The sequence below is a fragment of the Labrus mixtus genome, chromosome 22 (assembly GCF_963584025.1).
Source record: "Labrus mixtus chromosome 22, fLabMix1.1, whole genome shotgun sequence".
Classification (NCBI taxonomy): Eukaryota; Metazoa; Chordata; class Actinopteri; order Labriformes; family Labridae; genus Labrus; species Labrus mixtus.
The window spans coordinates 20,606,560-20,632,431 of NC_083633.1; the positions used below are offsets into that span (position 1 = coordinate 20,606,560).

The 25,872-nt window shown below is 44.7% G+C and overlaps 3 protein-coding genes across 5 annotated transcripts in view; all 3 read right to left on the minus strand.

Moving 5' to 3' along the window:
• Nucleotides 1–1,098: 1,098 nt before the first annotated feature.
• gpr19 (G protein-coupled receptor 19) lies at nucleotides 1,099–6,523 on the minus strand. Its single transcript, XM_061029339.1, has 2 exons — nucleotides 5,625–6,523; nucleotides 1,099–2,496 (listed from the first exon to the last, which is right to left on the minus strand). The coding sequence occupies exon 2, from the start codon at nucleotides 2,468–2,470 to the stop codon at nucleotides 1,205–1,207; it is 1,266 nt and encodes a 421-aa protein (XP_060885322.1). The 5' UTR covers nucleotides 2,471–2,496; nucleotides 5,625–6,523; the 3' UTR covers nucleotides 1,099–1,204.
• Nucleotides 6,524–6,656: 133 nt separating this feature from the next.
• tbk1 (TANK-binding kinase 1) lies at nucleotides 6,657–18,284 on the minus strand. 2 transcript variants are annotated; one of them, XM_061029338.1, is made up of 22 exons: nucleotides 18,120–18,284; nucleotides 17,906–18,000; nucleotides 16,342–16,436; nucleotides 16,023–16,163; nucleotides 15,625–15,754; nucleotides 15,350–15,531; nucleotides 13,436–13,596; nucleotides 13,082–13,192; nucleotides 12,623–12,802; nucleotides 12,343–12,539; nucleotides 12,196–12,254; nucleotides 12,009–12,100; nucleotides 10,658–10,759; nucleotides 10,491–10,569; nucleotides 10,080–10,201; nucleotides 9,912–9,988; nucleotides 9,778–9,817; nucleotides 8,751–8,852; nucleotides 8,520–8,616; nucleotides 8,331–8,431; nucleotides 8,149–8,220; nucleotides 6,657–7,854 (listed from the first exon to the last, which is right to left on the minus strand). In XM_061029338.1, the coding sequence occupies exons 3-22, from the start codon at nucleotides 16,426–16,428 to the stop codon at nucleotides 7,815–7,817; spliced, it is 2,172 nt and encodes a 723-aa protein (XP_060885321.1). In that variant the 5' UTR covers nucleotides 16,429–16,436; nucleotides 17,906–18,000; nucleotides 18,120–18,284; the 3' UTR covers nucleotides 6,657–7,814. The 2 variants fall into 2 exon arrangements, with proteins under 2 accessions (XP_060885321.1, XP_060885320.1); XM_061029337.1 differs by lacking the exon at nucleotides 17,906–18,000.
• Nucleotides 18,285–21,774: 3,490 nt separating this feature from the next.
• Nucleotides 21,775–25,872, minus strand: part of lrp6 (low density lipoprotein receptor-related protein 6) — a 29,512-nt gene continuing 25,414 nt past the window's right edge. Inside the window, exons 18-22 of one of the 2 annotated variants that reach the window (XM_061030001.1) lie at nucleotides 25,275–25,385; nucleotides 24,637–24,867; nucleotides 24,415–24,551; nucleotides 24,233–24,330; nucleotides 21,775–23,934 (exon numbers count right to left, since the gene is read on the minus strand). In XM_061030001.1, the coding sequence (XP_060885984.1) occupies nucleotides 23,637–23,934; nucleotides 24,233–24,330; nucleotides 24,415–24,551; nucleotides 24,637–24,867; nucleotides 25,275–25,385 (875 nt within the window). In that variant the 3' untranslated portion in view covers nucleotides 21,775–23,636. Of the gene's footprint in view, nucleotides 23,941–24,232; nucleotides 24,331–24,414; nucleotides 24,552–24,636; nucleotides 24,868–25,274; nucleotides 25,386–25,872 lie in introns of both variants that reach the window. The other variant, XM_061030000.1, reaches the window with a different exon arrangement.

The window sequence follows — 25,872 nt, forward strand, 5'->3', positions numbered from 1 at the left end:
TCTGATTCTTCATTTGAAGTCACGGGCCGCAAAAAATCCCCTCAAAAATAAAAGATAAAGATAAAGATAAACTTTATTGATCCCCCGTGGGCCCCCAAGGGCCGCAAATGGCCCTCGGGCCGCACTTTGGACACCCCTGATTTTAATGAATCTGTTTCCCTCAAGAAGTTATTTGTATGTTCCCTTCTTCATGTTTTATGTTTCTTCTATTTTTCCCTTTGTGTAAATAAATACATATAGATGCAAAGTGAAGGGTCCAATCACTTCTCTGTCTCAGGGTTAAGAATAAGAAATATGGAGAACTGCAGAAGCATATAAAAACAAACTACAGAGAGACAAAGTGCGTCTTTTATTTTTGCTGATTTTACTAATTATTATATTTAAAATGATAAAAGAATAATTCATTTGTTCATAACACATTATCCCGACAAACATCTGATACCACATGTAGTGTTACGTATAAGCATCTCACGACTCGACTGAATTCATAGTGTGTATGAAGAAGTAGGGTTGTCATGGTAACAGAACTTTAAACTTCGACATAAGATAAGTGTAAACAATAAAAAAGAAGATTGAAGGAGTTTACCGGAAGTTTGGGAATTAAAAACAAAAAAACAACCTTTTGTTGTTGTTGTTGTATTGAAACAGGTATCGATATCATTTTATTAAAACGATCTTCATATCGAGGTTTAAAAATCTGGCATCATGACAGCCGTGTAACAAAGATGATGATGTTAACACACAGCGAGTAGCCACAACGGACGTTAGCTTCTACCAAACACACGACTGAAGCCATTAGATGCATCGACAGCAGGTCACCGATAGAGGCCACAGACGAGGGTTAGCTAGCTGACAAGCTGACATCATAACGCAAGATCTGATAAAACAATGCAGAAAAAAAACCTAATCATCAAAACACAGCACAATAAGTGATGACTACAATCTGAAATATAAAACCAGCTAGCTCTTCAGAGCTGCTGAGAACCTCCAATATGGCTGCCGGCCAGCTGGTTACATCTGAAAAAAGCCCTTTATTTTACCAACTGAAAACATTCTGTTCCTGTGAGAGACTTGTTTTGGGGGGGAGGGGGGGGGGGGGGGGGGGGGGCTAGCATGTTAGTCCCAGCTAGCTGACCTGTCAACACTGACACTGTGCTGTTTCAGTTCATTTCTACGTTCAAAGTCTGAGACCGTCCCGACTCACTTAGACAAAAGTATTTGGAGGGTTGGCGTTAGTGGTCCATGCGACCTTCTTTTCCTTCCCCTCTCGGTCAAACGTATCGTAAACCGAGTCCTTTGTACCCGTCTTAGCCTGCGCCGGGATTTCCACCACCCCGATGTAGTTCTTTTTGGCCATGCGGGAGCTGGCCGTGATGGTGTACGCATTACTGCGGTAACATTTCATCGACGACATGCAGAAGGTCTCCCTCATGCCCCGTCTGAAGTTTGCATTGTAGACCGAGTACAGGGTCGGTTTGGAGGCCGAGGAGCTGAAGGAGATCCAGGCGATGGCCGTGAAGAACAGCAGGCCCCGCCTACCGGGTCCGTCGGACTCCCTGGGGTGCCACAGCTGGGCGATGTAGAAGGGCGTCCATGTGAGGAAGAAAACTGTGTTGAGCATGAGGAACATCTTGATGGTCTTGACTTTAGTCCGCGGGACGATGTTCATCGTCCGGCGCACTGTGTGTCCGTCGGCGCTTATCCTCCAGATGTAGCGAACGACCCGCTGGTAGAACGACACCAGCAGCCCAACCGGGACCAGATAACCAAACAGGAGGTGAAAGGCGGCGTAGGTTATACTGCCCCAGCTGTCCGGGAGAAAGAAGTCACAGTGACCGCTGACTGAAGACGCGGAGCCGTAGAAGAAGAGGCAGGGCGACACAAAGGCGGCGTCGAACAACCACGAGGCCAGGATCATCTTCTTGGCTTTCTCTCTGGACACCTTGAAGCTGAGCGGGTAGACGATCGTGTAGAAGCGGTCCACAGAGATGGAGAGCAGGACGTAGACCTGCACGCCGGCGCACAGGTGCTGCAGGTAGCGCACGATCTTGCAGGCCGCGGCGCTCAGCGGCCATTGTCCCGCAGCGACCTGAAGGAGGATGAACGGGGCGCAACCCAGGCTCATGAGCAGGTCCGCGCAGGCCATAGACACCACGAAGTAATTGGTGGTGGACTGAGTCCGCCGGCTCCGGTGGATGACCAGGCAGACGAGGGCATTTCCCAGGATGGAGACCAACCAGAGGACCCCGAAAACCAATCCCAGGACGACCGCCTCGCCCGTCGTCAGCTCATAGGACGCCGAGGTCCGGTTCAGCTGGCCCTCGAGGCTGCAGAGGGGGGTTGTGGGTAAGGTTGCCAGGACAGTCGCGTTTTCCTTCGCAGAGTAGTTAAATGACATCTGATATGTGAAAGATGGAGAGTAGAGGGATGGGTTGACTCCGACTGTATTTGAAGACTGAGCATACACCATCGCTACACGTCTGTACCAGAGAGACGCTGCGGAGACAAAAAAACAAAAACACAATTAGATCAAAACGTTTGGGTCAAAAACATCAATTTAATCGAGCATATTGTTACACATGTGTATCTAACATGGAGTGGGTTTTTTGGTTGGTTGGTTTATTGTTTTTTTGGTCGGCTGAGGTCAGCAGGTTGGTTGGTTTAGCCCTCCTTCAGTCCTGGTCCAGGTTTTTCGCCCTTACTTATATTGATTGATGGATATTGATGACTATTGAAGTAATGATGTGTTGATCTGTTATTGTTTGTGGGTTTGCTAACCCCCAAAGGATTATGTTGTAGTTTGAAAGGTTGAATCATAGCAGAAATACACAATCTGGACAGCAACAGGCACAAACCAATAGTTATCTAACCTCTGAATTTAGCCAGGTCATAAGATCATGTTCTGATACACGTACACACATACACAGCCACCCTGTCCTGGTAACAGAGCAGTTTGTCCGGCCAAGAAACTTCTAGGAAATGGTCTTTATATAGCACATATGTTGTAATTGCCCAGTGTGATGATTGCCCATAACGGGATGATTGGGATGTTATATAAGAACTGCTCCAAGAGAAATAAACAGATCCTCGATTCACAAGCCATAGTCTTGGTCCGATTGTTCAAGAGCATTTACTCTTCTACATATGTTCATAGATCGGTAGGTAGAAAGGTCGGTTGCTGGACTTGTTTGCAGTTTGGACGGTTGGTTGATTGTGTGACTCCTTGGTCAGTTGGTTGGTCGATAAGACGTTTCATAGAAGGTTTCTTGGGACATGCCTTTGGTCGGTTGGCAAAAACAGAGGATGGTCGGTAAGGTTGATGGTCGGAAGGGATGATGGTCTCCATATTATTGATGATGATGATGGTAATGACGATGATTTTTGTTTGATAATGACGACTTATAAGATGGTTTCTATACTGATTAGAGCTCTCAAGAACTGCCCTCAATGTTGTGCTTTGCCTCTGGTCACTTCCTGTCAGCACCTGTGTGTCCAATCAGACTCAAAGCTGATCGTTTGCTCTTACTGACATTGTTCCCTTTTTTCTAGATCCTTGCTTGTGTTGTTCTTACTCTCTGATGTACGTCGCTTTGGATAAAAGAGTCTGATAAGAGAATTGTAGAAGGTTGGAAGATCGGAGGGCTGGTGGTCAGTATTTAAGGTTGAGGGGGTTAAACAGGAAGGTTTGTGTCTTGTTTGGTTGGCCAATCCTTCAGTGAGTTGGTAGAAAGGTAGATTGGTAAGCTGTTTGGCTGGGGGGTTGGTTGATAGTTGGTTGGAAAGTAGATTGCTTGGGAAATCCATTTTGACTGAAAGGAGTGATCATACTACGTTTGGACGTTTGGTTCGTTGGTATGCTGATGATACTTTTACTTTCCCTATAATGAAGATGGGATTTCTTCTAATTAAGAAAACCAACATGCAGACAAACTGCAACACGCCTCAGCTCGCTGTCAGCACGATGTAAACGATGTAATGAAGACAAAGTTCCACTTGAGGAGTTACACCTGGGGAAACCGGAGGAGTACAGGGACTCAATCCAAGACATGAATGCATGTTTTAAATGCACCTCGGAGCATCACACCGGCCATTTGTGCAAACACCACAACCCCTCGACACCTTCTGGTTGATTTCATTAATCCTCCACGGGGATCCGACTTGGTGGTCCGCAGAGATCCAGCTCTCCTCTGAGGTCGCCCATTAAGGATGCGGAGAAACCCAAAGGGAGGGAGATCTCTCTCTCTTTATCAGAGTGTTTACTCCTCTGGATTTCCTTCATAGCAACTTGACTGGTGGTTAGAAGGTGAACCGGTGAAAACAAAGTAAACACTACACACACATGAAGTGGCATTCATGGATACTCGAGAACCACAAGCAGCTGTTACACCAGCTCTGAAGCACCATATAGCCTCCGTACAGGGGGCACGACCTAACCACGACTAGGTCATCAGCACCCCCCGGTCTGGGAGTTTTTTAAAAGTGTAATGAGCCAACGTCCATTTCCAGTGCTGTGGCTTAGCTACGGTGGGCCTAAATGGACAAAATAGCCAACAATCAAATCGCAATTAACTCGTTAACGCTGACAAAAAAAGGGTTAACCCTAACCCTTAACCCAGCATCTCCTTTGTTCTGTGAGGTAAAATGACAGCTTGTCAATGGAGTCTGATGGCTTTGAAGACAGGGATGATACATTTGGCAAATCTTTTTCAGCGCAAAACACCTGAATGTACTTTAATGCAGATCTGAAGGTGACATTAAACCATGTAAGTATATATAGCCTCTTGTTTTGTTGAACTGTTTGGAGGCCTTAAATCAGGCTGTAAACACATCAGAGTAAACAAATTGACAGTTGTGATGTCATAAAGGTAATAAATAGATAACATGAACTCACATGCACACTGATCTATCCAACCTGATTTCAGTGAAGAGTGAAACCTCTTAATGGAAAAATACTGAGCACCGAAACCTCCGACACAGACTCATTTCACGTTTCTGTCATTTATAAAAACATGTCAAATAAAAAGACGCTTCCCCCTTAAGCATAAAAACATTTCACTTTGAGGGACAGTATTTGAGTAAATAAAGAATTTAATTAGTCGAATACCTGCCGGAAAACAACATGGGGGTGAACCTGGAGCTCATTGAAAAAATGTCACCTGTGAGAAAAAAAAAAAAACAGGATTTAACAAAGAAATCAGATTTATGGAGAATAAAAAAACCCCTTCGTGTTTAACTGTCGTCCTCAGAGCTTTATGTGCTTATTTGAATCCTTTAGTTTATAATCCATCGATCAGAAATCAATCAGATAACGAGATAAACATGATGATGGAGGCAGAGCAGCATCATGTATCCGGCCTGCACAACATGTCTGCTCCTGATCCGGATCCTCCGCGGACCCTCTCAGATACCTGACCAATAAATAAATGTCTTTAAAAAAATAAACTAAAAAAAACGTAAATTACAATCTAAAGTGACGTAGATTTCCCGCCAGATGTCTACAGGTGTTAAAACGATTAAGAGGTGAAATCCTCCGCGCGGAGCCCCCCGTAACGTGTCGTTAATGAGTCCGGTCAGCGAGGTGTGTTTTCGGGATTAATTGTCGGTGTGTGTCGGTGTGGACTCACCGGTTCACAGCAGAGCGCCATCAAACGCTTCATGGTGGTGTTCTTCCGTGATTCAGAGGAGGAGGAGGTCCGTGAAGGCAGCACTCATCATGTCCGTCTCTCTCTCTCTCTCTCTCCACCTGTCTGTCTCTCTCTCCACCTGTCTGTCTCTCCGTCCACCTGTGATTCCTGTCTGTGTGTCCGCTGGCTGATGAAGCTCCGGCTGATGAAGATGAGGGTGGATGTTTTCTGACTAACAGGGGCGGACTGGAGGAGTTTGGGGCCCAAGAGACGGGAGAACCCCCCCCCCCCCAACTCCATATTTGTAGTTTTTATTTATTGAGCTTTACAGCCCAAAAATATTAACTTTGAATTAGAGATAAATATTATTTTAAACCTGAAACCACGTCCTCCTCGCATGGGGTACGCACAACAACCACTAGGCCACCGGTGCCCTGAAGACCTGATCAGAAACTAAAGATGTGAAAGTGAAATCCTCTGCAAGGTTTTATTGATGTTTTTTTTTTTTTCTGCGTTCAAAAGAAACAAACTCAAGTTAAGAAAACATGTTGAAGGTTTCTGTTTTAATCTTATGAAGTTGTTGAGTTTTATGTGTTTTGAGGTGGTTTTTCTTTGAGCGTGGTGACAATAAATAAAACGGTTTGAGCCCAGGTTAGGCTCTTAGCTGGCGTCTCTCACACACACACACACACACACACACACACACACTGCAGACATGGCGTTCAGTGCTCAGGCTTCGAGGCGGAGATTGAGACTCAGCCTACGACAACGATTACTGCTCTGATGCTGACGGGGGTTTGCTGTCGCAGCATGTTGCCGTGGCAACCGCAGCACAGCACAGCATGGAGATGGTGATTTTCCAACAAGCCGGTCGCCAGGGGTAACCAGCGACGGTGCCGACGATGGAGGAGGGAGGACAACAAACATGACGGGGGAGACGAGAGAAAGATTTTTTTTCAAGGAGAAAGATTTAAACATCAGAGAGGACGAGAAGTTTGAGATTAAAAAGAAAAAAAACTGGACAGTTACACGTTCAGAAGTCTCCATCTTTTGTTTTTTTATTTACAGGATTTCTTAAACATTTTCAATGCTGACAAAACAAAAGCGGAACATCTAACGAGTAAAAGATGAAGCTGCTGAACGAGGACGTGTTTCTGCACGCTGACACAGGAAGTGACTGATCGACCTGTAAGAACTCTAAACACCAAAAAACTCATCAGATAACGTCTCTTAATGTTCTCACTTTAACGTCACTTAAAGGAATCATTTCAGATGAAGAGATCACTGATTGATGTTTGGATGATTATCTGAACTTTTTAAGAGATTTTAAATGGATTATAACTCTTAAAGGGAAAATCATGAAAAGTCACCGAAGTTCTGAATATTTCAAACAGATGAAGAAAAGGTTTCTGTAATAGTTGAAACATTTTAAAGGATTTTAATGCCTCTAATGTTGTTGCCATTTTAAGTTCTCTAAATAACCGTCTTCAGACCACCGTTTCAAGCCATGATATTCACGCTCCTGTGGCGCTTCGTCTTCGCGGGAACACCGCCCCTTTAAGACCTTTAGATCCAAACACCGTCATATATTTAAGGGTTTTTGTTCCCACGCTGTTCGTCTGGTAAAAATGAGACCATTTAAAGGTCACATATTCTTTAAATCCTCTTCTCCATGTTCCTCTAACCGTCTACAAACCCCCCAATGATGAGAAAAGTCCATCCTCTCCGTCTTCTGCCTGCTCCACTTTTCAGAAAATCTGTGCTCAAACAGGCCGTTTGGAGATTTTCCCTTCATGACATCACAAAGGGCAGTAGCCCCTCCCCCAGGTGGGTGACACTCCCACAGCTAGGTGTTTGTTCTGCCCTCTGAGTCTGCCTTCTCACCGTAAACAATAGGACATGGAGCGAGAAAGACCGAGACACCCAAGCCCTTCCAGAGAGGGGGCGTGGTCAGACACAGCTCATTTACATATTTAAAGCTACAGACACAGAAACAGCCTGTTCTGTTCTGTGTTGGAGGATAATATGTGACCTTTAAAGGTGAGCTGAAGCTCTTTGTGATGCAGAGAGTTTGTTGACATGTTCATGAGCGACATCTGAACCGCTCATACAAAAAGCTTCGTGTCACAGTCCCGACGTATTTACAAGATAAACACAAAAATATGTACAGACTGCAGGTTGCTTTTTTTTTTAGCCTCGCAGGCCTCCGTCCAGCGTCAGCGTCCCGAACCTGAAAGAAAACAGAAATATTAAAACGAAGAAGACGTTTTGCAAAAAAAGGGAAAAAAAGGTTCTGGATGTTTTTAGCCTAGCTTAGCATAAAGACTGAAAGCGGAAGGATTTTGTTTAAATATCTCCGGAGGGCCCGGGCGCTGTTTTAACCCCTTACAGCATCTTACTTTAAAGTCCATCATGTTCTGGAAATCTATTGTGATTAATAACATGATATTAACTCGGCTAGCAGTTTCCCCCCGCTTCCAGTGTTTGTGCTAAGCTAGGCTAACGGTGGTGTTTTCAGCCTGACCTCTCTAAGAAGTGGTTGTTCTCTGCGAGCTCTTTGACGACGCCCTCCATCTCCTCCTTCAGCTTCTTCATCCTGAAACACAACACGGAGACGCTCCATAAATAAACACACACACACACACACACACACACACACACACACACACACACAGTTTATGGAGGATGAAGTTAAAGATTCCTGACCCGAGCGTCATCTCCACCAGCGTGTTCTGGCTCAGGTAGGCCGGAGGTTTCATCCCGCTCGACACCAGAGGAAGAACTTTCTGAGGCGGCACTTCCTGTAGCTGAACACACACACACACAGTATGTTATATCAGCTCTTGGGTCACATGACGACCTCATGTGAGCGGGTGTGATGATGTCATCGCTCACCTTGATGGCTCGCTCCATCAGCATGGTGACCTCCTTCTCGATGCCGATCAGCTGACCCGACAGGCTGAGCAGCTGCTTCTTCACGTGGTGCACCTTCCTGAAAAAAACAAAAAACGTTTTCCTCTTCACACGGTAACCAAAGCAACGCAGAGACTCCGCCCACTTCCTGTCCGTCTGAGTCAGAAAAAACATGGCGGCAGGTGACGGTGACGTGTATTTTTTTTTTTTTACCTCATCCACTCCTCGCTCTTTGAGATGAAGAGGCGATACTTCATGGCGCACTCCTCCGTGAACAAAGATCTCGCTTTACTGGCGTGAAGCACCAACTTCTGTCTGTCAGAGAAACACACACACACAGGAAGTCAGGCCTTCAAAATAAAAGCTGAGAGGAGGGGATTCCAGACAGAAAATGGCCGAACAGAAACGTTTAAATTAGAATATTTTTGCTGAAGATTTACAGTTTTGTCTTTAGTAGTCTTCTGAAGGTATAAATGACGGAGACCCTCGACCTCGCTCAAAGGCGTTCGACCCCCGACTAAGGTCGCCACATCACGTTAATGTTTTGATACCACGTGTTCTTTAACCATACGATCTCTGTTATTTTAATGATCTAGATCAGCCTTTCCCAAACTTAAGACTGCCGTGGCCCGCTTTGAAATACAAAATGACTCCGGGGCCCGTTACACATTTTTTTTTATGACTACAGCTCTCTCATTCAGTAAAGGTAAAATATTGGACATTACAAAATGATGTTATGGCAAGATAAGACACAAAAGTTTAGTAAACATTATGTCCATGAATAGTCATGACACGCCTTACTAATCACTTAAAGGGTTGACTCATGGTGAATCATCAATATTGTGATATTTATTTTATTTTTAAAATTGGTGGAGGGCTTTTCGTGGCCCACCTGCAGTACCTACACGGCCCACCAGGGGGCCGCGGCCCACACTTTGGGAAGCACTGCTCTAGAGAAAAGACGCAGCGTCTTTGTTTTTGAGCACATCTGCTTGAAAGTGTTTCAACTTTTCAGAAAGGCGTGTTCAGGTCACCGCCGCTCTTTTCAAAATAAAAGATATTCCCTGTATTTTCCCGCCTACAGATCGTGTCTTGTACCCTCATCCTCCTCTCATCTTGAATTAAAATATCTAAATTATTAAACATACAGTTAAAAGTAACCGAGCAGTGTCGGTCATACAGCGGCCGTTATCAACAGACTGTTGTCATGGAAACAGGAGGGAAAATTCAGTGAACTTACTTGTCAAATTTGTGGATCTGTTCTTCGTTGTACGGCAGACCTGAACAAACACACAATATTAAAACTCTGATACACCTTCAAAATAAAAGAGCGAACATTTAAAAACAGTTTAAACAGGATGTGAACGCTCTCACGTCTCTCCGCTTTGTCCTTCTTGAACTGTTGGTAGATGGCCGTGATGGCGTCCAGCAGGACTTTGATTTTCTCCACGCTGCAGATGAAAAACATTCCCACATTAAACAAACTCTTCGTGTTTTACATTAAACATGAGTCGACATGAGGCGGAGGCGGGCGGGGCTCACTTCCTGTCCTCGGGGTGCGTCCCCACTTGTTGCGTCCAGCCTTCGGTGAGCAGACCCCCCGGGAGGAACTTACTCTTGATGTCCTGAGCGGTTCGTTCCAGCGGCTCCAGAGAGCTGGAGATCTACACACACACACACACACACACATCAGGATTTCAAAATAAGAGCAGCGGAGAGATATACTGAGGTCAGAAAGTGAGTAAAAAATAATTGTTATTATATTTTTATAATAATAATTAATTAAATAATTAATTATTAATTAATAATAATTATATTATATTGTTACCACGGCAACAAAAATAGAACTCTGAGACGACCACTACTGGCTCATTTCTTGTTTTTAGTTTCCAAAGATTGCAGACAAAACATCAAAGATTTGTCGTTGATGTAAAAAAAGAAGCGAGCGCTCACTCTGAGGATTTTCTTGTGCATGTCTGAGATCTCGTCGTACTCCGATGACATCATGTTGGCCTGCATCAGCACCTCGAACCTGCAGGACGACACGCAGGGTTAAACCTTTTCCTAGAATCAAAAATGGTTAAAACTTTTAATTTATTCAAAGCGAGCGAGCGACTCACAGCTGCTCCGTCTTCTCCAGGATCTGCGTGCAGAAGTTACACAAGTGGAACACTTCAGACTTCTTGTGAAGAATCTCGCTGTAGTCCTCCTTCATCAGCTCGCTGCAGGAAACAAACACATTTAGAGATGTTTATGACCCGACACGCTCTAAAGACGGTGTGAACAGATTTATGAATTATGAATACAGGGGTTGACATTAAAACTCTGGTTTTCAAAGATCACTCTCCCAGGAACATTACTTTTGATTCAAAGAACAACAGTCACCAATTTACTCTTGAACCATTCTGATGCAAAATTAAATTACAACTTTTATTAAATAAATTGAGCTCTAATTATAAACATATTGTGTATTTTTCTAATATTTATGTGCTCATGTTTATTCACCATGCTGCTAACTGTAAGAGTCTACTTCATCTGATATTAATATGAGGCTGTGATAGATCTGGAATCTCTCCTTCTTTCTTCTCTGTGAGAAACTCTTCATCCTTACATCTTTACTTTAGGAGCTCTCTTTAGGGCTAACATGTTTTCTCTCTTCTGTTTTCGTCCTGCTGTCGCTCTCGACTCTTCAGGTGATTTTTTCTCTTTGAAAGCTGATTTAAACTCGGCTTTTGTCGGGATCTGATGGTTTTAAAAACCGTTTTACCAAACGTGTTTTTTATCAGAGAAAACCTGCGCTAAGATCTGTGTGTGAGTGAACAACTCGAGTGTAGCAGGTGAGACAGCGTGAAGTCGTCGGCTGCCTTTCAACTGTGACACAGGAGCGCACGCTCGAGCGTTATAAGCGCAACGTTTTTAAAATAATTACTGACAAAACATCGTTACGACAGGAAAACTGTGAAATTGAGGACGTGTTAATGTCTATTTTTGTCATTCACTCATCCGGGAGAGTTATCAGTTATGTGTCTCTGTGTGTGTGTGTGTGTGTGTGTGTGTGTGTGTCTGTGTGTGTGTGTGTCTGTGTCTGTGTCTGTGTGTGTCTGTGTCTGTGTCTGTGTGTGTGTGTGTGTGTGTGTGTCTGTGTGTGTGTGTGTGTGTGTGTGTGTGTGTGTGTGTCTGTGTCTGTGTGTGTGTGTGTGTGTGTGTGTGTGTCTGTGTCTGTGTGTGTGTGTCTGTGTCTGTGTCTGTGTGTGTCTGTGTCTGTGTCTGTGTCTGTGTGTGTGTGTGTGTGTGTGTGTCTGTGTCTGTGTGTGTCTGTGTGTGTCTGTGTCTGTGTCTGTGTGTGTGTGTGTGTGTGTGTGTGGGCTGAATCCTTTTGTTGTCTTCAGTAAAAACAGGATGAGGTCGAGCTAACAGGAAGTGAACCTGCTCAGCGACAGGACGCTCTCTGAGTGTGTGGCGTTTTCTCACATCACGCCGCGCACTCCTTTCCTCACGAGCTCCTGATAAACCAGCAGAGACTCCGAGGTTTTCCACAAGTGACCGACGTCGCCGGCAAACGTCTGAAACAACAAGAGAGGAAGTTAGCATGTTTAAAGGTTCTGTGTCTTTAAGAGACTCTGCTGTCGGAGCAGACGGTCGAGCGCCGACCCGATACCTTGGCGTAGCTGGCGTCAAGGTCGAGGTCGTAGCGAGGCTGGACTTTAGGAGGACTCGCTGCAGAGACAAAAACACTCGGGGTTAAAGCGAGCGGCGGTCTGCGGGAGCTCAAACAGCTGATGACCACAAACAGGAAGCGACGTACGGTCTTCGAAGATGAGGCCCACGGTGGCGACGGACTCCCGGCTCACGAGCATGATGGGATTGTCCCGGGACGTCTTGGGGAACGTCTTGGCCTGGCGGTTCGGGTCGAGGACGAGGCGGCGCCCCTCGTACAGCAGCTCCTGGTTGTGCAGCGGGATGCTGGAGCGGCGGGACATCAGCTCCTGGAACAGCGCCGCCCTGTGGACACACGGAGGAGTGCAGTCAGTTTGTCCCCACGCCACGCCCCCACGCCGTCTTCCCCCCCGCGTCCCCGGTCTTACGTGTTGTACTCGTGGATGTAGACGTGGTGCAGCGTGGCCTGCTGCAGACTGAACACGTTGACCACGGTGCGGTGGAGGATGTCGTTGGTCTCGGCGAAGAACTGATCGAAGCCCCAACACTTCTCCTGATCCGCCTCCAGGATGTTGGCGAGGACCGGAGTCAGGAGACTCTGAAGACCCCTGAGACGCCAAAACACGAGATGAGAGACCAGAACACACACACACACACACACACACACACACACACACACACACACAGACACACACACAGACACACACACACACCCACCAACCCACCCACCCACACAGACACACCCACCCACCCACACACACAGACACACACACACACACAGACACACACACAGACACACACACACACCCACCAACCCACCCACCCACACAGACACACAGACACACCCACACCCACACACACAGACACACACACACTCACTCACTCACTTGGACAGGCTGCAGGAAACGGGCATCTCGGTGCTCCACTCGATCTTCCCGTTCTCGCTCTTCTGATGTCCGGAGATCGTCCCCGACGGCTTCTCTGTGATGATTTTATACCTGAGACACACACACACACACACACACACACACACACACACACACACACACACACACACACACACACACACACACACACACACACACACACACACACACACACACACACACACACACACACACACACACACACACACACACACACACACACACACACACACACACACACACACACACACAGCGCTCGTTCAGCTTCCTGTTCCTCGTCCTCAGAGTCACATGTTTAACTCTTTGATCTCTCACATGACTTCTTTGTTCCTGCGCGGCCCCTCGAACGGTCTGAACGGCAGGCTGCCCGTGGCGGCGTGATAAAACGTGACTCCGATGCTCCACAGGTCGACCGTGGCGCCGTATTTCTTCTGGTGGTCTTTTCTCAGCACGGCTCGCTCGTACATGTCCGGGTGCTGCGAGGGAAAAAACACACAAAGAACAAAATAACAGGAAGTTAAAGATGTGTTGGTGTCATTATTTATTTTTAAGCTTTTTGTGCGTCGAAAACTAGAAAGAGAGAGCGTGGTGTAGAAATCATCGTAGGACAGGGTCCACGTGGGACCTATGAAACGTGCATATCTGGCTGATCACAGCGTACCCAAGACCGGGTGTTGATAAGTGTGGCGACTGGAAACGATCGTCACTTAAATACCACGCCCCTATTTATTCACGGCTCAGCTGTCCTCGCCCCCAGAGTTTACGGCATGGAGATACTTAACATGGCAAAGAAGAGAAACGAGATATGACCTGAGTGACATCATAACAGAGAGAAGTAAAGAGGAATAACATTGTGTTGTTTGTCAGTCTGAAGTGTAGGATTAAAGAGCTTCAGAAGAAATGCGCCTGTACAGAAAAACAGCGTTGGTTTTAAATATAAAAAATATTTAACATCTGTGATATGTAACGTACATAATATAAGCTATAATATAAATTTTTTAATACTTTTAATTTAAAAAACCTGGTCAGACCAAACGATCGCTACAATATATCCTAGTGTTGAGGGTCTTAAAAGAAGCAGCTCCCGGACCGGAGGACGCCAGCCGGACCCCCCCTAAAATAATCCCAGATCGTGGAGCGAGTGGCTTCCTTCATCGGTTCAGCCTCAATATCAGGCACAAGTGGAACAGGTGAACCTGCATCTGTGTCGGATAACGTCAGCTGCACTGGCAGCTCGCCATTTATGAGACTTTAAAAGAGAAGAGAAACCTGAAACGTCCTGCATGAATAAAGTGTTTGATCAAACGCTGTGCAACGTGCACTTCTCATCCGATTAGCCTTCTTTCCAAACATAAGAATTTAACACTTACATAAAAGAAGGTCCTGACTCCGTATCACAGCCCCCAGATTTTTTTATTGGTTCTTATGTCACATGTAGTCTCTGGCCTCAGGGCGTCTGCTGTGCGTTATTACGCATGTGGCACATCAGCGTATTTATTATTTTAATCTCCGGACATACCGATTAGTTATGATCTAATGTTAATGTTCTGAATTCTTAAATATTTCATATTTCAGGGTTAGGGTTAAAAGTTGTATTTAGTTTCCTCTGGAAGTTTTTATGTTCTTTTAAAGTAAATGTTTTTAGTTTTTCTGTTTTCATTTGTCTCAGTATTTTCTGCAGTGATATTCCTGTGCGCTGAACGTTTAACATGTATTTACTGAAAGCAGCCTCTCTTATCTTTAATCTTTAAAGTAAATCGATTAAACAAACAAAAATATATCAAATAAAACACACAACTAAATAAATCAGCTGACAGCTCGCGCTGCTCAACATTATTTAAAAAGCGATGTAGCCTACAGAGATCGTTAGAGGTGGAGCGTAATATAAAATATATTTGAGATATCTTATCTAACAGTAAATCTGTGAACCTCTATCTATCCGTCTTAACGAGCACTGTTATAGTATGATCTAATTATTCTCCGACAGAAAGATTCGCTGCACACTGAGTTGAAAACGTGCGTACACGAACTGAGACCTGGCGTGAGATTTGAGCGTACCCTCCGCTCACGTCCAAATTGATAATGAGCGTACACCAATTTTTCTGCCGTACGTATGTTTGATAAGTGAGGGCCGAGGTGTGTGTGTGTGTGTGTGTGTGTGTGTGTGTGTGTGTGTGTGTATGTGTGTGTGTGTGTGTGTGTGTGTGTGTGTGTGTGTGTGTGTCTCACCAGGTATTCCTCCGTGCCGTACAGAGACACAAACTGCTCGTCGTCATCGAGCTCTCTGGCGGCGCCGAAGTCGGTCAGTTTGTAGACGGAGCGCCCCTCCTCTCCGATCACTCGCATGATGTTTCCTGGTTTGATGTCCCGATGGACGATACCGTACTCCCTCAGGTGGTTCATACCTGCCACTGAACGGACCAATCAGAGAGCACCTCAGAGTCAGGTGGGTGTTTTTCAAAGACACACTGAATATTTAACATCGGATCGAAACCGCCACTCACCGACGTCGTGCAGAACGATCAGGAACTCGTCTTCAGGGAGGCCGTACGCGTTGGACGACTCCTCCAACACCGTGTAGAGACTTCCACACGGACAGTACTCCATCACCAGGACTTTATGACGAGTGTTTGACTGACAGACGAGGAGAGGAACAGATTTAGACTCAGCACCACCTCAAAAACTATCTTCATTTTGTCAACGTTAGCCTCTAATAGGATTCAAGTTGTGACGACACCTCAGCGCCACCAGGTCTGGGGTCAAGGCGGGGTCGTACCCGAGTTATGAGCTACACCTGAGCCCGGTGTAGTTATTCTGCTAAACTAACGCCAGCTAAAAGCAGCCTAAAGCCTGACTCTAAGAGCAGTAAGCGAGCAGTATTGAAGTGAATAAAAACACAGACCTCTTCCTCCACGGCGAACAGCTTGACGATGTTTTTGTGGTTGAGTTTCTTCAGAACCTCAAACTCTCTCATCTGGACGTCTAGCGGCCTCAAAAAACTCAGGTTGTTGAACACTTTGACGGCGTACAGGTCTCCGGTTTTCTACAATCAAACACAAAAACATCCAGTGAGGTCGTCGGGTTTTTACAGCTCAGAGTGAGGGAGGACACACGAGCCTCGTTCTCACTCCTCATCGTCAACGACATCAAGACAGAATTCATTTTGACATCTGATTGTTATGAGGGGGGGGGGGTGTTGCTGGATTTGGAGTGTGTGTCACCTTGTGTCTGCCGCGGTAAACGTTAGCCGTGGCTCCCTGACCCAGCAGGTCTGAGATCAGCCACAGGTAGTTTGTGGTGCTCTGCATCCTGACGGCTGCAAACGGACCTGAAAACACAGAAACTGATCACATTTTAAGTCATTGCTTTCGGAGACGGTCGTCATGAAACCAGAATCTTCAAATTAGATCTGATTCAAGTAAAAAAATATAACTATATCGAATACTGTTTTGACACCATGGCAACAGAAATAGAAGTTATAGACACCCAATATCAGACTAATGTCTTGTTGTTAATTAATTAATTTGCACTATTTAGAATTTACTACTGTAAATATTATTTATCTTATTTTACCTTATTTTGGTTGTATTGCACCGCGGGACGGAGACAAACGCAATTTCGATTCCACTATATGTCTGGCATATTTCGAAACTGACAATAAAGTTGACTTTGAACTTAACAAATATGGTTATTTTTTGATGGGCTGATCAAAAAACCCCATCAGCTGTTTCGGTGCCTTGCTCAAGGTAACCTGGGCAGTGAAACAGGAAGTGACCTGGCACCTCTCCAGCTACCAGATCAATGTCCAGTCCTGGTCCAAACCGGGCCTTGAACCAACACAAGTCCCTACAGACTGAGTTACTGCCGCCTGACTAATCCTCCACTATTTAATTTAATTATTATTTTTTAATCTAATATTTTTCTTCTTCACATTTATCTTCTTTTTTTTTTTTAAAGTGCTATACAAATTATTATTATTATTATTATTATTATTATAAGAACTTAAAGTTGTCCTCTGGACGGGTGGGGGGATTTGTTTCAATTTTTTTTGTTTTTCTCTAAATTCTTTGTTTTAATTATTATTACTTAAAACAATAATAGCAATTGTTACAATTAGATATATTACAAGTGAATAGACACTGGATTTGTGTGTTCTTTCTCTTATTTCTTTCTCAATCATTACTTTGCATACAAACTACTACTGTAATTATTGTTACTACAATTATTGATGCTGTTGTTAATAGTATTATTATTAGTATAGTTGTAATATAGTTATATTATAACTATATATAATTGCCTAATTGATATAGGGGTGTATTAGAAGTACACTTACTAAATCTATTTAAGTATATGCATCTAGATTTTCTCTGGTTATTCATGTACTATTATTATTTATTATTATTATTATTTATTTATTATTATTATTATTTATTTATATGTTTTTGTGTCTGTATGAAACACACCACAAAATGTTCATATTGACAGTGGATTTGCTTGTAAAGTTTATGTTTTCCTAATAAACAAAAAAAAATTGTCCTCTGTTTATGTTTTGATTTTTGCTGCGTAATCGTTACGTCATTACGTATTCTTGACGTCGCGGTGCGTGCGTCTGTCTGTGGGAAATTCCCGTTGAGGCCTCAAACAGAAAACAGATAACAGATCCGTGACGATGATACAGGTTTAATTAAAATACTTTAATACACCTGAAGACTTCCATCTTTATTTAACAGTCCGCCATTAATACAAAAACATCAAATAATAATAATAAATATTTAATATCTTTACGGTTTGATGATAAAAGTCGGTGATTACAGACGTTAGATGAACTAAATCAGTAAATAGTCAGATGTTTAAAAGTCTCCTAGCTGTCAGGTTTGTTCCTGTAAACGGACAGTTTGTGTCTTCTTAAGTCTCTGTTTTATATTTTCACTTTCAGCGGACACGAACATTAACGAGCTAACAAGCTAACAAGCTAACCGTTTAAACCGCGCAGACTCACCGGCTCCGGTAGCTGACACGTCGAACTGACAAACGGTGACTTTATATTCGGTGTCTTTACGGTTTTAAATCATAAAAATGTCACCGTCTATATTTTGTTTATTTCCTCACCCTTCTCTCTGCGGCGGAGTCCTCTGCTTCCGCTTTATTCAGGTCACGTTGAAGGATCCGGCCAATCAGCGCTCGGGTAGGAGAGAAAGGGGCGTGGACTATCGCTACTGTAATACTCTGAAGAGAGGCGGCAGATAAAATGTGTTTAACCCTCTCAGCTGCTTATAGAACGGAATAGAATAGAATTACTTTATTGATCCCAAACTGGGAAATTGTGGAAATGTATATTATATTATATATTAATATACTTATATACTTATATTAAAGGCAGTCAGTAGCTTTTCCCTAGAACTGCAGCAAGAAAAGCTTGATTTTCAGTTATTACGGTTTCTGCAGAGGAGGTGTTACAGTTAATCGAAACCTACCTGACATGATCCCTCCCACTTATATAACATCATAATGACTCAAACTTACATATGGAGGAATATGTAACTGAAGCCTAGTGTTTAAAATGGGTACTGCAGTCTAAATTCTAAACATCATAGAGAGCTGTCCCCCCCCCCTCCTCTCTAGAGTCCATGCTCACACAGGTCACCATGTGGTGGACTCTGAAGCTTCAGTGTTTATCCAGCTCTGCATGGGTCTGTAAACCTTTCTGTGTTCTAACCTCTCTCCATTTTTCAAAAGCATCTCCAATATTGATCCTAGTTTGAGCACGTTTCTGCTCGTGGAGCTTATTAGAAACATGCAGAGGCTTTTTAGGTCGGGTACAATCACTTCTATCTGAACCACTTCTCTTGCCCGCTTCCATCGCTGCAACATCTGTTGACCTGATAACTGCTCTCATATCTGGCAAACCAAGGGACGTCCAAAACGGTCTTAAAAGCGCCTACCTTCTCTGGTCCAAACAAATCCAGAGCATTCAGGAGCAGAATCTAAAGTTAGAAGGAGGACATACTGGCTGCTGCATTGTTGTCAGAGAAGCCAGCACTTCAACATGTTTCCTTAATGATCACATAGTAAGATACCTTTATCATCTCACTGATTGGTCCTTTAAATATGTCTGCTTTGAGGAGGATGACGTTTCCCTCCCCTGCATGCAGGGTGTTGTAGCGACTATCATGTGCACTTTTGTCCTCTTACTGAATCCTCTCACTCACTAAATATTTAACGGTCATCAATCAGCACGCAGACACGCAGTTTAAAAGTTCACTCACTTTATATTTAACAAAAAGGAAGAAAAAAAAAATCAGCATTTGATGAGTTACAACAGCTTATGGTGGCAGCTGGATGAGCTGTACAGGTCCATCTGATCCTCTGTTTACAGGTAAGAGTCATCGTATAAAAACGGACAGTCAGTGGAAATGAAACGAACACAACGAAAAACCAAAGTGTCGGTCGTGTCCACACAAACGTCCTCAGAGCACCATGAGAGCAACAGACTGGATGAAGGACATGTGGGGAAACGACGACGACACAAACGTTTCTGCTTTTCTGTCGAACCTCCGAGAAAAAAACAAAAAACAACAACCTGGAGAGCAAAGTGCTTATTCAATCTTTTTTTTTTTTTTACATTTCTACTTCCTTTGAACCTTTTCAGCAAACCTTCGTCACATCCTGTACAAAACGTCCACACGAGACAAACATCAGTCAGAGTCCGAGATGTTTCAACACAAAGAGGACACAAACTAATCTCACAATGACACGCTGGATTTGTCGCTTTTCTTGGAAATTTTTGGCGGAGATTTAAAAAAAAAAAAACCTGCAAAACTGCAAAAAACTCAAATCTAAGAAAGTTTATGTCTCGTGTCGGATCAAACAAACATCACACTTTACCACATTCACCTGACAAGAGTAGAAAACCTCTGATGTCAGGATGTAAAAAGACAGACTCACTCGTACAAAAGTAAAAAAAATCTGCTGATGCAGCATAAAAAAATAAACTTATGTGACTTCAGATGAGATGCAGAAACTGATTTTTAAAGATCGGTTTCATTTCAAGTGACTTAAGTACATTTTGCTTCTTAATTTTTAGTAATTAAAAGTTAAATTCTGCTGCTTATTGTTTGTAAAATCTTGAAATCAGATGTTTATCTTCTGGACTCTTCAGGTGAACGTGGTTTACATTTAGTGCAACACAACTTTTTGTTACAATTTGAGATTTTTGCAGTTTTAAAAAAAATCTGCGACGCCTGAAAGGGAGATTTTGTCGGGCATCAAACCAGAAATGTGCACACGCATGGACCGAGCGTTGTCCGCTTGACCACAGTGAACAAGTGGACATAAAGACGAGTGTCATGATTGTGCTTTTTGGCTGTTTTTAAACCTTCGTTACGTGAACGTCTCTGCTTCCTAAAATCAAAAATGAAACGAGTTGAAATGACCTGAAATGAAAAACGTAACTTTGCATCCATCAAAACGTCGAGGTCAAACAGATCTCATCTTCGTCTGGAGTAAAAAGATTTTAGACATAACGAGCGTCAGATTCGACGGGCTCACAGAAGATCTCACAGCAGAAGACAACATTTTTACAAACAGGAAGTTCAAAGACGTAAATCTCGACCCTCGGGAAAGTAACAATAATCATGAATCAAAGGGAAGAAATGAGAGAAAGTGAGATCTTTAAAAGGAATGATTCACAAAATCAGACGATAAAAACGTGAAAATTCATGAACCTCCTCTTCGTGTGTCACTCGTCTCGTTTTGGACACAAACAAACGTCCATCGTGTTTCTTTTCTTCTAAAACACATCGTTCCTCCAGCTGCACGAAAAAAAACGTTGTTTTGTACCAGTTAAAAAAGATCAAAGTTCTGTAAAGTGCAGTTAGAGAATGAGAACGTCTCCACAAGGTTCATCAGGTGTGTGTGTGTGTGTGTGTGTGTGTGTGTGTGTGTGTGTGTGTGTGTGTGTGTGTGTGTGTGTGATTGTACCACAGGTAGAGCTCAGCTGGTCACCAGGTGTGGACACTAGCTGAGGATGTACGGAGGCAGCAGAGGGCCAAAAATAAAATAAAAAACATCATGAAACGCTTCGGGGTTAAACTGGACTTGTGGCGTCGGGGTTTTGTTTTTGGCGGTTTCTCGAAGATTAACACGAGTTCTGACAGCGAGAAATTATCCCGCAGAGCTCCCCGAAGTCGATAAACATCAGATTTTTTTTAACGTCTTGGGCGCACAGAAATATTAGCGATATTTTTATGTCGTTATCTCGGGGGGTAGCAGCGCCGATCTTCCCGTGATTACGAGTTCACTTCTCGGGAAAACAGCCGGATGAATGTCCGCTTAGGGCTTCCGTACTTTGCCGCCAAATTACGCTTCAAAACGTTAAAAATTTATTGGAGACTTTTTTATAAAAACAGCCGAGATTTACGAGACCGTATTTAACAGTCTACTGATCAGTAGACTGTTAAATACGGTCTCGTAAATCTCAAATAAAGGTCGAGAATGAAACGTTTTCTAGACGGAGGTATGGCGGGGGATCGGCGTGCTAGAAGCCTCGTTAAGACGGATGATAAACTTTAACGTTACGAGGAGAGCCAAAAGTCGAGTTTACGTCTTTATTCTTCAGATTGTCAGACTCATGCTGGTGTTGTTTCTCTCTACGACGTGACCTCCGGAGAGTCGGCGGCGAAAACCGAGAGTTTGACGACGCGGAGGGAAAACTCTCCCCCGCCTCCCGAGGCGACGCGGCGAGCACAAAGACGACAAAAAAACAGATTTTTTAAAAAGTAACAAAAGATGTTTTCAAGGCAACAGAACGGACGCCTCGTGTTCGCCGTCCTCGTCCGCCTCCACGTCGTTTATTTTTTTCTTTTTGGCACAACAGTCCTTCGACCTTTGACCTTTCAGACACTAGAAACCTGGATATGTTCTTCGATTGACTGATCTGAGATTGTCGGCGTACGTCTGACGTGATTTTCTGTAGAAAAATATAATGAGGCAATATAAAAAAAGACGGAATGAAAAGTACTGCGAGAGTTCAAAGGTCAGATTTACAACGATTTCTAAATAGCTTATAAATACGTATCTACACAACGCGGTACAAAAATACTATCGAGCATTTAGTGGGCACTGGTTTCCTCTGCGTGGGCGTAAAATAAAAAAACAAAACAGATATGAAGACGTGGAACTGGTCAGGCACAGATCGTGTTCGTGGTGAAACGCCGCGTCCTCCGAGCGAGAGAACGGAAATAAAAAATAATAAACAAAATAAAAAACATGGAGGATGACGCAGCTTTGGGTCGTTTCTCTCTCGGTGAAGTCGAGCGTCAAGACGTTTCCACGACAACAAAGAGTCGAACACAAACACAAACGTTTTGGTTTTAACCACGGCGTGAGTCATGTGACGCGGGGGGAGGGCGTTTTAGCGTTTGTACGGAGGCCCACGAGGGACACAAGAGGAAAACTTGTAACAGGGACTTGAAGTGTCATCAAAAGTGTGACATCTTCTGCACAACGTGTAGTTTGTAGCGTGCGTCAGGAAGTGGCACGCACTTTGAAACACGGCGCCTCGTGCACGCTACAGTTTGAGGCGTGCAACAAATTGCAACTCACTTATTTTTTAATTTTTTTTTTACAGCTGCTCAGGTTTTGCGCTGATGTGTAACGGATTGTTCTACGCAGCTTCTGGTAGCGAACAGTTTAGCGAGTTTGAAGAGAAACACGTTTGTTGTGTGCAAAAAAAGTTTTAGGAAATACAAACAAATCAAAGTGTGATTGTCTCAGAAAGGTTTGTGTCCCTTCAGGGCCTCCGTAGATTTAAAAAAAAAAATTCAAACTGAACGCTCGCTCTGACGGCCCGCGGCCTCGTCGGAGCGTTCTGTTTGATGTGTAACAAATACGACCTCCTGTCACTCAGAGCGCCACGTCATCACGACTCATCACAAGACTCACGCCCACGCGGACGCCTCCCTCCGAAACCGCTTCTTAACGAGGAGGTCAATTCAAAACCAATGACCCGGTACCGCATCTCCTCCGGGGCCGCTGCTGATCCAGTTTCCATGGTAACCACGGACATGATGGCCGCCGTGCAGAGCGTCCCCCCCTCCCCCCCATCCCGCAGCTGTGGGTGTTTTTCATATTTGGTATCAGATAAGTTAAAAACGTCCGCTGATCGTGGCGTGCTTCGTGTCCTTCTTGTCTCCCGCTTTAAGGCAACTTATATTTGTGATGATTTTAATAAAACCTTTTTCTTAAAAAATGTACAAATTTCTTAATACAAACCTCTATGGCATCATCAGTAAACACTGTATAGAAAATATATAAATATGCTTTTTCTCTTTTTAATGTACAAATGTTCTGCAGCTCCCGTGTTTCCTTTTCTCGTCCTCGCTCCTCGCCGTCCTCAGTCTCTCCTTCCCATTTTTATCCTCATTTATGCACAATTGCTATTTACAGTGAGGGGGCGGAGCTGTGGGGGAGTGGGGGGGGGGGTCGGGGTGTGTGTATGTGTGTGGGGGGGTTTGGCTCACGAGGAGTCCGTGCAGGGCGATGGCGGCGGCGGGTAGAGGTGGTGGGAGTAGCTGCGTTCGGTGTAAGGCGACGGCGGGCAGCTCTCACAGTTCTCCTCCGCCGACAGGTACTGGCTGCGGGGCGTCGGCGGCGGCGGGAAAGGCTCCGAGTCGTAGTTGAGGTCGCTGGTGTAGCCCTTGGCGGCGGTGGCGCTGGACTTGAGCGGCGCTCGGCGTCCCGGCGTGTAGTCGCTGTCGCACACGTCAGTGCTGCAGGGGGTTGTGGGAGGGGCGAAGTGACGGTACGTGTACGGCCTGTAACTGAGAGAGAGGTTTATTAATTTTTCCCGTCATGACATCACAAAAGGCAGTAGCCCCTCCCCCAGGTGGGTGACACTCCCACAGCTAGGTGTTTGTTCTGCCCTCTGAGTCTGCCTTCTCACCGTAAACAATAGGACATGGAGCGAGAAAGACCAGAGTACACCCAAGCCCTTCCAGAGAGGGGGCGTGGTCAGACACAGCTCATTTACATATTTAAAGGTACAGACACAGAAACAGCCTGTTCTGAGCAGGGCTGAAATAGAGGGGTTTATGTGTCTTAATGTTTCTGTACCTGTAGGATCTGTGAGTCGAGGGACTGTTGGATGAATAACCGAACTCCATGGTGTACTGCGAGCGGACCGTGGCTGGAGACGGCGGAGGGTTCAAGATCTGTGGGAGAAAAACAAAAACATTAACTCCATGAATCAGATTTATCTAGAAACTGTAGCTGCTTACAGTCTCTCTCTCTCTCACCGGGGGGAAGTACGTCCCCTTGGTGCTGGACGAGCTGCTCGACGACGCTCCGGTCACGTGGGCGCGGTCGTACGGCGGCCCGCTGCTCCCGCCCATGATGCTGAGCGAGCCGATCACAGACTTCCCTCTGGACATTCCTGTGGACGAGATCGAACACAAACGTCAGCATCGTGTTTACCTTCTAAAATACGATGAAATAAAAGATGGTGGCGTGCGTCCCACCTGGCAGCGAGCTGGACAGCGAGCTCGGGTGCGGCACGTATCCGAGCGGCACCGAGGACGGCCCGTGGACCACGAAGTCGTTGGTGACCGTCTCGCCGTCGTCCTTCATCTGAGGACAGAGGACGCGCTGACAGACGAAGTACACGGCCCCCACCACGAACAGCGCCATGACCACGCCCACGATGGAGCCGATGGTCGTGTTGGGAGGAGGAGGAGGCTCCTCGGTCGGGTCTGAAACCACAGAAGACGAAGAAGATGAAGATCAATGTTAAGAAAAGATTTGCATGTAATTGTTTGTGCAGACCGTTAATAGAAACACAGCGGGGCTCGAGTTCTGCTTGAATTGGATCTCACTCCGGATAAAAACTTTATTGACACACGGCTGTTAACAGAAACATGTACCGGACGTACTTAAGAACAGAGATCCATTTCTCTCAAGTTAAAACACGTTTGATTTACGCTGAAGGAGAAGCTGATTTGGGGGCAGATTAGACGGACAGGAAGCTCAGAACGCGTCAGAGCAGTTTAAACATTTGATGTCATGGTCAGATTGTTTTATTTAGTATCCATGGAAACGGAGAAACTCGAGTCCATAATCACAATCATGTCAGCCGGATAGAAGACGTGTTGAGACTCACAGCAGCCGATCTCGTCCGAGTTGTCGGTACAGTCCATGTTGTGGTCGCACTTCTTATGTTTTCCGATGCACTGACCGTTGGAGCAGGTGAACTGATCAGGAGGACAACGGACTGCGGACAGAAAATGACATCATCATCATCACTATCATCATCACCATCATCATCATCACTATCACCACCACCATCATCATCACCATCATCATCACCATCACTATCATCATCATCACTATCACCACCACCATCATCATCACCATCATCACTATCATCATCACCATCATCATCACTATCACTATCACCATCATCATCACCATCATCACCAACATCACCATCATCATCACTATCACCATCACCATCACTATCACCATCACCATCATCACCATCACTATCACCACCATCATCATCAACATCACTATCACTATCATCATCATCATCACCATCACCACTATCATCATCATCACCAGCATCACTATCATCATCATCACTATCACCATCACTATCAACATCATCACTATCATCACTATCATCACCACCATCAACATCACCATCATCACCAACATCACAAATAAACATCACCAACATCACCACCAACATCATCACC